The sequence below is a fragment of the Ahaetulla prasina genome, chromosome 8 (assembly GCF_028640845.1).
Source record: "Ahaetulla prasina isolate Xishuangbanna chromosome 8, ASM2864084v1, whole genome shotgun sequence".
NCBI lineage: Eukaryota > Metazoa > Chordata > Lepidosauria > Squamata > Colubridae > Ahaetulla > Ahaetulla prasina.
This window is the reverse complement of record NC_080546.1, coordinates 62124702-62138262: the sequence shown is the minus strand read 5'-3', so window position 1 is coordinate 62138262 and position 13561 is coordinate 62124702. Positions and strand designations below refer to the sequence as shown.

General features: G+C 41.6%; 1 protein-coding gene across 7 annotated transcripts in view; it reads right to left on the bottom strand.

Moving 5' to 3' along the window:
* Positions 1–13561, bottom strand: part of LCORL (ligand dependent nuclear receptor corepressor like) — a 247014-nt gene that overhangs the window by 80694 nt on the left and 152759 nt on the right. For all 7 annotated transcript variants that reach the window (XM_058193338.1, XM_058193336.1, XM_058193332.1 and 4 more), the window contains exons 3-5: positions 5663–5742; positions 5359–5485; positions 1672–1920 (exon numbers count right to left, since the gene is read on the bottom strand). In XM_058193338.1, coding sequence (XP_058049321.1) covers positions 1672–1920; positions 5359–5485; positions 5663–5742 — 456 coding nt within the window. The remainder of the gene's footprint in view (positions 1–1671; positions 1921–5358; positions 5486–5662; positions 5743–13561) is intronic.

Sequence of the window (13561 nt, the reverse complement as noted above, 5' to 3'; positions counted from 1 at the left end):
CCCAGTCGCCTGGTCACCCCTTGCTGCTTCTTTCCAGCTCGCTCGCTTTTCCCGTCCAAATGGTAGGAATAGGTTGTAAAAAATGCTTTTAAAAGGTAAAGAAAAAGGGCTTAGATGATCACAGCTGAGCCACGTGATCGTCAGAGCCTTTTTTTACTTTTAAAAGCATTTTTTGCAACCTATTTGGCTGAATAGGTTATAAAAATGCTTTTAAAAGCAAAAAAAAAAAAAGATTGTGCGCCACAGCTGATCACTCCCCCGTGCGCTGTTCTACTTACTCCATGCTTCCTTTTGGCATGCACTGTGTGCATGCGCACCTCACATTTGGTGCGTAGTGCGCACTGTGCACCCAGCGAACCGGTAGTAAGCCAGTTCAGGTTTCACCACTGGATGAGAGTGACTCTTGACGGACTAGATGGATGGGCCAATGGCTGGATCGGTAACGGGTACAGAGTTTCACTTTGACTAAGATGCATGGGGGGGGGGTATTAGTATGGGCTGGTATTATGAAATATGAGCTAGTTGGACCTTTTCGGATTGAAGATGGGCTCAAAATCAGCTCCAAAACCTACTTCCAGTTTTTAGAAGACACTTTCGTCAAGCAGTGGTACAGGAAAAAGTCTGCATCTTTCAAGAAGACCGTAATTTTCATGCAGGACAATGCTCTGTCGCATCCATCAAAGTACTCCACTGCGTGGCTAGCCAGCAAAGGCCTTAAGGATCAAAGAATAATGACATAACCCTTTCCTCACCTGACTTAAACCCTATTGAGAACTTGTGAGTCCTTCTTAAAAGGGAGATTTACGGTGAAGGAAAACAGTACACTTCTCTGAACAGTGTCTGGGAGGCTCTGGTTGCTGCTGCACAAAAAGTTGATCATCAAAAGATCAAGAAACTGATAGATTCCATCAATGGAAGGCTTATGACTGTTATTGAAAAGAAGGGTGGCTATTTTGGTCACTTTTTTGGGGGAATTGTCAGAAATATTTATTTGTACACTTTGAGTTGTTTGTTTATTATTCTCATTTTAACAGATGCAAAATAAACAAGTGAAATGGGCAAATGTTCATTTTTCATTTAGTTGCATAATAATTCTGCACACTTAGTTGCACAGTTGTGCACAATAGTTGCACAATTCTGCAATAATTGTGCAGATATTCTCCTAAGAAAGCCAAAACCTCACTTTTACCTTAATATTCAGGTTTAAGGTTTATTAATATTTTGGACTGACTGAGAGCACTGTAGTTGTTCAATAATAAAATTAATCCTCCAAAATACGTGTCTAATAATTGTACACATAGTGTATAGTTAATGAAAGCACTGAAAACAGCAATCACCTCTGCAAAGATCTGGTTCCAAAATGTTAGCAATTGTTTTTAACAGAGATTTCACTGCTTTAGCAATTATTTCAAAGTCACAGAAATAATTCACCCCATAGCTAAAATCATCAATCATTTCAACTGCAGATTCAGTGAGCAGAGTGAAAAAATGCTACACTAAATTCATATCCATACGTTCCTGGTTGGCATTAAGTGCAATCTACAGGCATTCAAAACAGATTTTCTAGTCGCAAGTCTAATCTAACAGCAATACCAAAATTTTCAACACTGTTTTCAGATATATTATACATTCATCTTCAACAATATCAAATGAACAATTCCAAAGGATTACCTTGCTGAGTATCCTGTGTTCGATTCACAGTGAGGTCTAGAGGGCTATCTTGTTCTTCCTGAAGTGGATTTTCAGTTTGGTTCATTTGGAAATCTTTACATATCAGACTCATTTCATATGACGAACCATTTCGATTTTCTTGCAGTTTACTATTTTTTGAAATATATTCAATTGCAAATTGACGGATCATCTTTTTCATTAATTCCTGAGCAACTAGAGGAATGTTAGGATCACAGTTCTGAGGAAGATCTGTGGGACGAAAAGAGTACCATTCACGTACACATTAAAATATATTCCAGCATACCTTTAACAAGACAGAATAACAAAAGGGACCTTGGAGGTCTCCTGTCCAACCCCATGCTTAAACAGGAGACCCTATACTATTTCAGACAAATGGCTGTCCAGTCTCTTTGTAAAAGCCTCCTGTGATGGAGCACCCACAACCTCTGAAGATAAGCCATTCCATTGGTTTATTGTTCTCACTGTCAGGAAATTTCTCCTTAATTCTAGGTTGCTTCTCTTCTTGGTTAACTTCATCCATTGCTTCTTGTCTTGCCCTCTGGTGCTTTGGAAAATCAGGTGAACCCCCTCTTCTTTGTGTCAGCCCCTCAAATATTGGAACACTGCTATCATGTCACCCCAGTCCTTTTTTTCACTACTCGAAATATCTAATCCTGCAGCTGTTCTTCATATGTTTTAGCAGGTCTAGGAAAAAATCAGCGCAGGTATCTTGGCATGGCTATCTCGCTACCAACAAGTTGCCTCTGCCAATTTACTACTGCCAGGTCGTCGCAGGACAAATCAACACAGCCAATTCGCCATGGGGACAGTTCACCATGGGCTCCTGGAGGGAGAGCCGGGCAAGCAGGCGAGTGCGCAGAGCGATGGCTAGGAGCTTCCCACAAAGGGAGAGCTGGTCAGGCAAGTGAGCAAGCAGGTGGGCCGTGCAAAGCGCAGCTGGCGGATGCCTATTTTCACACCCTGTGTCACTACTGCCAAGGGCCATTTGGCAGCAACAGATCGGATCATTCAGGCGTGGTGGGCAAGGTGGGCAGCGGAGGCTGGACATATCTCATTTTCACACACTCATTGCACCAAGTTCTACCGTTTGCTCGAGTTTGGCACAGTGGCAGCAGCAAATTGTGTCTCTGCCACCTCCCCTGGTAGCCCTCATCTCTTAGACCCAAATGTTTGCCCACTTCAGCTTGGCGATACACCAGCAAGTATTTCATTGAGTCTGAATTATAATTTATTCCATATGAAAGATCCAAATTAACATAGATGTAACTGTTTTACTGCATCAAATTCAGAAGAAGCTTCTTTGGATATTTTATTGTTTAATTTTTTTTGTAGCTGAAAGAACACAGTTCTTTGTGCAAATCTCCATCAATGCATTCTGATTTATTCCTATAATTCCTTTTGTGCTTTTCAGGACCATTCACAAAAAGCAAAACAAAATAACACAAAAGCTAATTTCATCAACAATTAAAACACTGCATGCCAAAAAGAGCTTACTTTTCAGCCTATCAAACAACTTGTATTGTTGTAGAAAACCACAAGGAGTAGAGGAGTCCAATTAAACTTCTGTGAAGTCCAGCTGAAAAGTTCCTACTGTATTAGAAGTGGGTACTTTTTGGAGGTTTACTTTTTCTTGTAAATATACCATAGAGTATAGGTAATTCTAGCTTATCAACTGCCTTGTTTAGAGACCATTTGAAGTCACAATAGCATTAAATAAATAAATAAAAACTAGTTTTGCAACCAATTTTCCTGTTTACAATTGTTGCAGTGTCCCACAGCCACATGCTCTCCATTTGTATGCTTCCCAACCAGCTTGTGACAAGTTCATGGAAAACAGTTCTAAACATGAAAGTTGTCTGGGTGACCTTGAGCCAGACATTGTCTCTCAACCCAACCCACCTTACAGGGTTGTTATAGTAGGGAAAATAGGAGGAGGAATTAATATTATGTATGTTTGCCCTCTTACTTACAAATTAATAAAGGTGGGATAAAAATCTAACTAAATAAATGAATAAAGTGAAATTGTAAGTAGCAGTTACGCAATGTTTTGCCTACAACTATAGTGACTCGCTTAATGACTAAATGGGAAACGAAATTGCAAGCCTATTGTGATATTATTTTTTGTTTGGCAACTTCAAAGCTTAGCTCTACAATTACTGGTCCCTCTTGTGGCTGCTAAACAAGGACTACCTGTGGACTACCTGTGTATCTTATGTATATCATAAAGCAGTGGCTCACCAACCATTTGGGTGCCAGGGACCAGGGGCTTTGCTTGTTTGCGTGGACCAATTTCTGGCACCCCCAGAAATTGCCAGTCTGCGGTCCAGGGGTTGGAGATCCCTGGTATAGAGTATAAAAATAAAACTTTGGAACTAAGAATTTGACTTCAGTTATGGCAAATAGGATAATATTACCTGTTTGCCATAAAAATGTAGCTCAAAGTATTTCAACTCAGTTTTAAGTCTTGATATTTTTTCATGATAAAATTGCATTAATTTTATGCTTCTTTATTTAAAATCCTTTTCCATTTTTCTCTTATCAAAACATTTTGCAAACTATGAAGAAAACAAACCAGCTGACATCATGATAGAATGTAAAAAATTACATAGAGTTGGTAAATTAACATAAATTAACCCTATAACATGACATTTGAAATATAAAATTCCTGGACGAATACATAGGATTGTTTTCTGGCACTAAAAAGAATATAATGTTACACCTTTGAACCTCCAAGGGTAGATGGTATTAGCATTTGAGATGCTTGTTATGCAGAAATCAATATGGAAACTATTTTGTATAATCTATGAGTAAAAGCCCTATAAATGTTCTATGTCCTTTTCCTAATGATTTATACAGATTTGGTTTTATTTTTTTACCCCATGTTCTATGAGATTAATTCCAAAGGCATTTATATATAAAAAACAAAACCACAAAAAGAACCTCACCAGCCCACTCCTAATAGTGCATGCAGTATGGAATTAAATTTAAATACTCTTCTGAGTATTTATGTCCATATATTACCATTGGTTTTTTTTTAAATATGCAAAGAAGAAACTGTCAACCTTAAAATGTAAATTTTTAAGATTCAGTTAATTTAATGTTGCTTGACTTAACAACTCAAGCTCAATAAAGGACACTGCATCTCAAAGTTAAAACAGAAACAAGTTTATATACCAAACCAGGTTTGTGGACAGAATACTCATTTCATACCTCCTCATCTTCAAACACTAATCATTACCCCCCAAAAATGAATCTTTTTCTTTATAGGATAATTTAAAACAACTGTCTCTAAAACTGGATGCATGCTTCCTGCAAGTATTCTGTGAGGTAGGGATACAGATATCTTGCAAATTTTCCTTCACTGTACTCCAAAATATTATGTGCAGCACATGAGCATGGAAAGATATAGATTACTAAGCTAAACTAGTGCTCAGTTTAAATTACTTGAAATGTTACAAGATTTTTAAAAATTGGAAAATAAATCAGTTTTTCTCTCTTTAAAAATTAAAAATTAATTTCCTCATAAACTAAATGCATACGAAGAGCAAAATACCCTGCAGAAATTAAACTAAAGCTGGAGAAGATTTTTTAAACAAAAAACAAAGTTAAATTTTATGTAGAATTTCTGTTGAGCACTATATATCACAATATGAAGTCAAGTCTTACCTTCCTTACGAAAGAGTGCATTTAGGTAATTCTCTGCTTGGCACTCAATTTTATCAGTGTTGGACTGGCCCTGATACGCCTCCTCTGTAGGCGCTGACTGCAAAGAACCAAGAACCACTGTAGGATCCTAAAATGAATAAAGAACCCCCAATTTTCTAAGTAAAAGCAAATCTTAATATAGGTGAGCAAGAAAAAAGTTCCATTATAATATATATTTATCTATGTTTTATACAGCATAATAGTTTACATAACATTGGAAATTTGTATAAAATGTGTGTCACGAGTTAAAAGATCATATACTTACGCTGACTATTTCTTTATGCAAATTACAAAAGGAACATTTTTCATCCATAGACCAGTCAGTCACTTCTTCTGGTTCACAGTCTGGAGAAGAGGAGCAAGGGAAGAGAGAGGATGACAAAAATTAAATATTATTCCAACACCTAAACTGTAACCACAATTTCAAATTTGCTTCCCTGCCACAAATGAGCCAAGCAGGAGATGTTTTAGATCCTTTGACTAAGAAACTGGATGCTAGATCAAGATAAACATAGTTCTGCTCAAAATTTCAGATCATTCTCTTATTCAAATACAAGGCCAATTTATCTTCATAAGAAAGTGAGCACCTACAAGTAGACTAACTCATAAAATAAACTATGACACACTAAAAGAACTTAAGAACTATCATTCCATGTGCTAACACAAATGCAAGGTCCTCTGCACACAGTCTTACTGTTACAGTAAATTGATTTATTTCATTTTTCTATGCTTAGTAAATAATAGATTATTTTCTTTTTTGCGTATATATACTTTATTAAACTTTTTTACATTAAAAGCATAAAAAAAAGGGGAAAAAAGGCTTATATCATTTAACAGCTTATTTGTGGTGTTTTTCATCTAATAATAATCCATGCAATAATGACAAACATTAAATTATACATATTTGTGTTCTTATTTTATCTATTGATTATGCTTAGTAACTAAATATTCCTATCTCCTTTCCATCCATCCATACCAAGTGCTAAATGTATTTTAATGCATAAAGCACTTTATAACTTTGAAGATTTTTTTGACAAAGATCCTATAACAAATATAAACTTCATTTCAACAAAATATACATAATTGAAAATTAGCCTGCACACATATGAATACTGTCCTTTTCCCCCCAAGGACCTTTTTTATTATTTTCTTTTATATTCTTACAATGGAAGCAAAAAAAAGGTTAAGATTTCCCACTGAGATACAGTGGGATTCAAGCTCTGATCTTTTAAACACTTAACTCAAAAATAATCTCTATGTTATATCAGCTGTTCTTTGAACTCATCCAAACTGAAAATTTATTTTGCATATTTATGTGGAAGTAAGTACAGGTAATTCTCCAGTTATGACAGTTCACTTAGCGATGATTCAAATTTATGACACTGCCCAAAAAGTACTTATGACAATCCCAAAGATATGAATGTTGCAGCACCACTGCAGTTCACCCTTACAACCGATCGCACAGATGCTGCAACAATGCCCCTACCTATTCCCCCACCCCATCTCATCACTGATTGCTTACTACATTTCGAAGATCTGCAGAGTCAGGGCCATGTGGCAAAAAAGTGGCTGTCTTCTTATATACTCTTCTGTCCACTTTGCAAAAGGCTTTTGGTGTGAAGAACAGAAGCCTTCGGGGGCATGATCTTGTGCTCCTTCAGGCCTCCGTACCAAAAGCTTTTGCAAGGGGTACGAACATTTTTGAAGTGTAATCTCGTGCTCCTTCAGGCCTCCGTCCCCTTTGAAAAAGCTTTTGGCATGAAAAACGGAGGCCTAAAGATGTGCAAGATCATACTCCTTCAGACTCACCAAGGATGCCTGGCGCTCCAAAAACGGATCGGGTGTCCTGCGCAGGCAGCCTTGGTGAGTCAGCCAAGTGGGGTGGGTTGGTCCCACTCTGTCACTACTCCAATTTTGGAGCATCAGAAATGGACAATTAAACTGTGACAGAGTGTCTGAAGAGGAGAGCGCTCCCTTGATCATCCAGATCTCTGAAAGGTGAGTCTCCACAGGCACTGGGCCTGTGGAGACCCAGTAGGGTAGGAGGGGGGGGAGTGTAGTATGAGAAATCTCAATGGGTCAAGAGAGGCCTTGGGTAGTCAGAAGCACTAGCTCCGACCGTGGTTTTTCCCATCCTGAGATACCTCATGTGCACTTAACAACCTATGCATTCGATTAACGAACGCATTGGGTAAAGCAGAGAAGAGTCACATTCATTTAATGTGATCCAATTAATGAATCCTCAGATTACGAATGTAATTGACAGGCTCTATTACTTTCTAGGATTACTTGTATTCTGTGAGGGAGATGGGCAGTTTTAAAATTTGATGAATAAATAAGTAAATAAATAAAAAATTAACAGAACTGATTAGACATAGGGAAGATTACACAGGCCAAATGCTTTTTCCTACTTTCTACAGGAGACTTTAAAAATGAAACCCGAATTAAAAATACTGCTTATTAATATGTTTGCAAAAGATCCTAAAAAAAAACAATAAAGTCTGTTATTTAAATTACTCTCCCAAACTTCTAAAAAGTTTGACATTATTTTCTGATGTCGTCTATACAGCCCAGATTGCATAACTTCCATGACTTTATGACAAAAATGAGATTTAAAAAATTGCATTTCTGGCCATTCTCATCCTCCCCAGGCTCCAAGAAAGCCTCTGGAGCCTGGGGAGGACGAAAAACGGGCCTACCGGGAGTCTGGATATGGGCCATTTCCGGCCTTCAGAAAGGCTTGCTAGGCCCAAAATGGGGCACAGGGGGTTCATGCGCACATGTCCGGGGGGTTCGCGCATGCATACGTGGGGGCAGTGTGTGTGGGGCATTCAATTATGAGTGTTGGCACGCATGTGCACGACCCTCCACACCGTGCTCCCCCTGCTTTTGGCATATGACGGCAAAAAGGTTAGCCATCACTGTCCTAGTCTCTACCATTTCATACTGCAAATTGGACATCACATGTATAAAATGATCCATGTGAATTATTCCTTTTCTGTTTGACATTTTTCATACTTTAATTTTTAGTGTGCTTCTGTTATCAATTCTGCTTAGTGACCACAATAAAAATTCCTTTTTTAAGGATAGTTGTGTGTTTGTTCTTCCTTTCAGATCCTTCTTTTCTGAATTTATATGAAAATTAAATTACAAACTCATGCAAGAGTCTTTAATTTTAATTGACTATATCAAATACTGAGTTTCTTTTCAATAGACAGGCCTCCATTTAGTTATTTACTCATCAAATTTCTAGGCATCCTGATACCTCCTGACAATTCCAGACAGGTTCACAACTAAAAATAGATAGAAAACAGTATCACAGAACAGAACAGGAGTCAACCACAGGGAATAAATCAAAAAGAACATCTGCTCCGTCCTCCAATTGAGATAGGTCACCTATTCATTAAACCAGTGGTCACCAACTGGTGGTCCCTGGACACTGGTGGTCCATGAGAAAATGTTGGTGGTTTGTGGTGCACCGGGTGGAGGAGCTGCTCCTGGATAAGCAATGGCCAGTCCTGTAACTAGAGCTCTGGAAGATGGGACTGGCCAGGCAGCTCATGATGGGGCTGTAAATCTCTGCTGTTGAGGCAGGTTCGGGCAATTTGTAACTTTGCAGCACAGCCCTCGCCGGCTGGAATGAGATAATGGTGCAAGGGGGGGTGGCAGTGCAGGCAGGTCAAAGCAACGGGTGGGTTTCTTATGGGAACCCCGGGCTGTTTCTTCCCCCTGTTGTAGCTTCCTGTAGGCTGAACCAACCAGTGGCTGTCCCCGCCCCTCGCCCTCCCTTCCCAGTCACTCCTCGCATGGCAAGGGAAGGGGGGGAATGGAGATTCGCTCCATATTCCAGAGCGGGAGCTGGATCTCGTGGCTGTTTCTTCCGGCCCTTGTTGGTGCTCCTGCACCTCAATCTCTCGGGGAGACGCTTGACTTCCTCTCAACCCCAAGACACTGGCTGGCTCATGAGATGACAGAGAGTGAGAGAGAGAATGAAAGAGAGAGAGAGAAAGAGGGGGAGAGAGAAAGAGAGAGAGAAAGAGAGGGGGGAGAGAATGAGAGAAAGAGAAAGAAAGAGACAGAGAATGAAAGAGAGAGAGACAGAATGAAAGAGAAAATGAAAGAGAGAGGGAAAGAGACTGTTGTGTCTTGCCCGCCCTCAGAGCAGCCGGGGCCTTCTTACCTGCTCCCGAACACTGAGGAATGTATGCCTCCCGGCCCAAGTCCTGGCTCCATGCCCACACAAACTGCAGAAGAAGGAGCATCTCCCTGCCCCAGCCCTGACTCCATGCCCAGGCAAACGGAGCAGCTAGACCCCTCCCCCTCCTCCACAGCAGGTGAGCCTGAGGAGGGTTTACTCCCAACAACAGCTGATTGGAGTAATCCTCGCATCAGAAGACTGGAGAGGCGGAGGCAACAGAAGGAAGGGAGGGGCAGGCCTTAATGAGTGCTGAGTCATGGAGCCACACCCCATGGCCTATATAAAGGATCTACTTTCTGGCAGTCTCTGAGTCAGGCAAAAGTCGAACTTATCTTGCTGAAGTCACTTACTGGTCTCCTGCCTGCTCTGAGGACTTTGCTAGGACTTTGGGCAGAGCTGCAGAGGCAAGCCTGATTCGGATTTCCCTGACCCGGCCGTCAGCGGAGGAGTGGGACACGACAGAGACAGAGAGAATGAGAGAGAATCAGAATGAGAGAAAGAGAATGATAGAATGAGAGAGAATGAGAGCACCGCCTTCTTGGAAGAAGTGCGGGGGTAGGGCCGAAGGGGGATGTCTTAAGTATCGACATTCCCCACCTCAATTTCACGAGGTCGGCGCAGCAGGCAGCGATCGCGATCCTTCCCGCCGCGCCTTGTTTCTCCAGAGCACTCTGTCCCCCTCCCGCTTCTGCCAACCTCCTCCTCCTTCTCCCGGAGTCTCTGGGCTGCTTACTCAAAGGATGCTCTGCCGCCTGGCTTGCTCGCCTCCCCGGGATGTCACTCGGGGAGGCTGCTCTCTTCACAGCTCTTGCTTGAAGCTGCCTGGCTCTGAAAGGGACGTGCGGAGAATCAGAATCAGAGAGAGAGAGAAAGAGTGGGGGAGAGAGAGAGAGAGGAGAGAGAGAGAAAGAGAAAAATGAGAGAGAAAGAGATGGGGAGAGAGAGAGAGAAAGAGGGGAGAGAGAAAGAGAGAGAGAAAGAGAGGGGAGAGAATGAGAGAAAGAGAGAGAATGAGAGAGAATCAGAATGAGAGAGAATCAGAATGAGAGAAAGAGAAAAATGAAAGAGAGAGGAAAGAGACTGTTGTGTCTTGCCCGCCTCAGAGCAGCCGGGCCTTCTTACCTGCTCCCGAACACTGAGGAATGTATGCCTCCGCCCAAGTCCTGGCTCCATGCCCACACAAACTGCAGAAGAAGGAGCATCTCCTGCCCCAGCCCTGACTCCATGCCCAGGCAAACGGAGCAGCTAGACCCTCCCTCCTCCACAGCAGGTGAGCCTGAGGAGGGTTTACTCCCAACAACAGCTGATTGGAGTAATCCTCGCATCAGAAGACTGGAGAGGCGGAGGCAACAGAAGGAAGGGAGGGGCAGGCCTTAATGAGTGCTGAGTCATGGAGCCACACCCCATGGCCTATATAAAGGATCTACTTTCTGGCAGTCTCTGAGTCAGGCAAAAGTCGAACTTATCTTGCTGAAGTCACTTACTGGTCTCCTGCCTGCTCTGAGGACTTTGCTAGGACTTTGGGCAGAGCTGCAGAGGCAAGCCTGATTCGGATTTCCCTGACCCGGCCGTCAGCGGAGGAGTGGGACACGACAGAGACAGAGAGAATGAGAGAGAATCAGAATGAGAGAAAGAGAATGATAGAATGAGAGAGAATGAGAGCACCGCCTTCTTGGAAGAAGTGCGGGGGTAGGGCCGAAGGGGGATGTCTTAAGTATCGACATTCCCCACCTCAATTTCACGAGGTCGGCGCAGCAGGCAGCGATCGCGATCCTTCCCGCCGCGCCTTGTTTCTCCAGAGCACTCTGCCCCCCTCCCGCTTCTGCCAACCTCCTCCTCCTTCTCTGGGTCTGGGTAAGCAGTCTCTGGGCTGCTTACTCAAAGGATGCTCTGCCGCCTGGCTTGCTCGCCTCCCCGGGATGTCACTCGGGGAGGCTGCTCTCTTCACAGCTCTTGCTTGAAGCTGCCTGGCTCTGAAAGGGACGTGCGGAGAATCAGAATCAGAGAGAGAGAGAAAGAGTGGGGGGGGGAGAGAGAAAGAGAGTGGAGAGAGAGAGAAAGAGAAAAAATGAGAGAGAAAGAGATGGGTGGGGAGAGAGAGAGAGAAAGAGGAGGAGAGAGAAAGAGAGAATGACAGAGAAAGAGTGGGAGAGAGAGGGGAGGGGGGAGAAAGAGAGAAAGATAGAGGAGGGACAGTGCCCGAAGGACCCCATCCCATCACTGGGAGTCCAGGCACTTTAGCAAGCAGCGCACTGGATTTGTATTAGTGGTCCGCAGGATTTAAAATTATGGACTTGGTGGTCCCTGAGGTCCAAAAGGTTGGGGACCCCTGCACTAACCCAAGGCCTGGGGGATGAGCCAAAACTTAAAGGCCATTTAAACATGGGTAGCCATACAAGTATCCAGGGAAACCCTGATCCAGACGGCAGGTGCAGCAATAGGGAAGGATTGCTTCCTGGTCCTGGTTGTTTAATTAATAAAACCCAAAACAAGCCAACTCTGTTAGATTGTATGGAATGGGCAGACTCTATGGGAGACAGATGAGCATTTTGATAATTAGTTCTTTGCCATATATGGTTTTAAACGTAATACAAGGACCCTGAATTCCACCTGAAAGCTGATTAAAACAGCTAATGCAGCATAGGTATTACATGGGCAGATGTTTGCACCACCTGTAGCTTCTGATTATCTCTTTAAGAATAACCCCATATACAATCTACTGTAACCATATATCTGCAAGGTGGTGAAGAGTGACTGGAAGGAGGGACTCTCTGTCTAAGCATGGGCACAACTCCCATATAGGCTGATCCTCTGCCATCTGCTCCTCGAGCTGGAAATGACAGTCAACCCAGATTACACTAGTTCTGATTGGGGCAATGCAACCCCATTTAGGACTAGAAGATTCATCGAACCAAACCAAGTGATTGAAGGAGAAGGTTGTCACAAATACCTTGAGTGCTTTTAAGCAAGCTCACCAGATTCCTTTCTCACAGGACTTATTTAGGGGAAATACAGCCACTTGAAGACTACCCCAAGAATCTACATCCTTTGACTGCTCCTATTCCAAGGCAGGCAATAGCAGGTTTTCCTATCTGACTCCGTATTCCAAAGTTTTGATGGCTTGCCATGTTCAATAAATGTCACTGCCATTGGCAAGTAACTTTTTCAAATCCTGCATAAATCATACTATTAAGACTCAGTCAGATCATTAATCTATTGCCACTAAAGTACAGTAACTCAAAAAAAAAAAAAACCCAAATAAAATATTTCTGCCTGATATAAAAATTTATTCTTCTGCAAATCCTGAGATTGTTCCAAAGCTGCTAAAATTTCTATTTTGAGAATACAAATGCTGTTTGATTAATTAAGGACTGATGCATAAAGAATTAAAATCTGAGAGTTCAGTCAAAATAGAAAGATTGCTTAATTTTTAATAACTAATACCCAAATGGATCAGAAATTGGTAATATAGAATTGGACAATTTCCTTCAACTCAAAGTCTTTGGAATCAAGATGCCACTACATGTTTGACTGCCATGCGTTAGAATGGAACATAGCTAAATTCTGGGAACTGTAGTAGTGGAGGTTGAAAGGCTTTTATAAAACATTAGTGGAACTGCTCTTCCACTCCTATTTATTTGTCTACAATAAGTAACAAGGAAAAGCAATGAAATATATCAGCTTATGATATATTTCTCACAAATTATCCAAAATCATTATCAGTGCCATTTCCAATTAACACATTATGTATTCACAGAATGTGTTTCTGGTCACAGAAAACTATGAAGGATCTTTTATCACTGTCTGAGGCTCATGATACAGACCATTGTGATACCAACTATGCTGAAAAACTACATGGCAAATAGTATTCATACACAAAGGGAGAAAATTTGAAACATATCCTAGTTAGCTTCATTCAGAATCATCACAGGTTTTCCTCTAGCATTACTCCAATCATTATTTCCA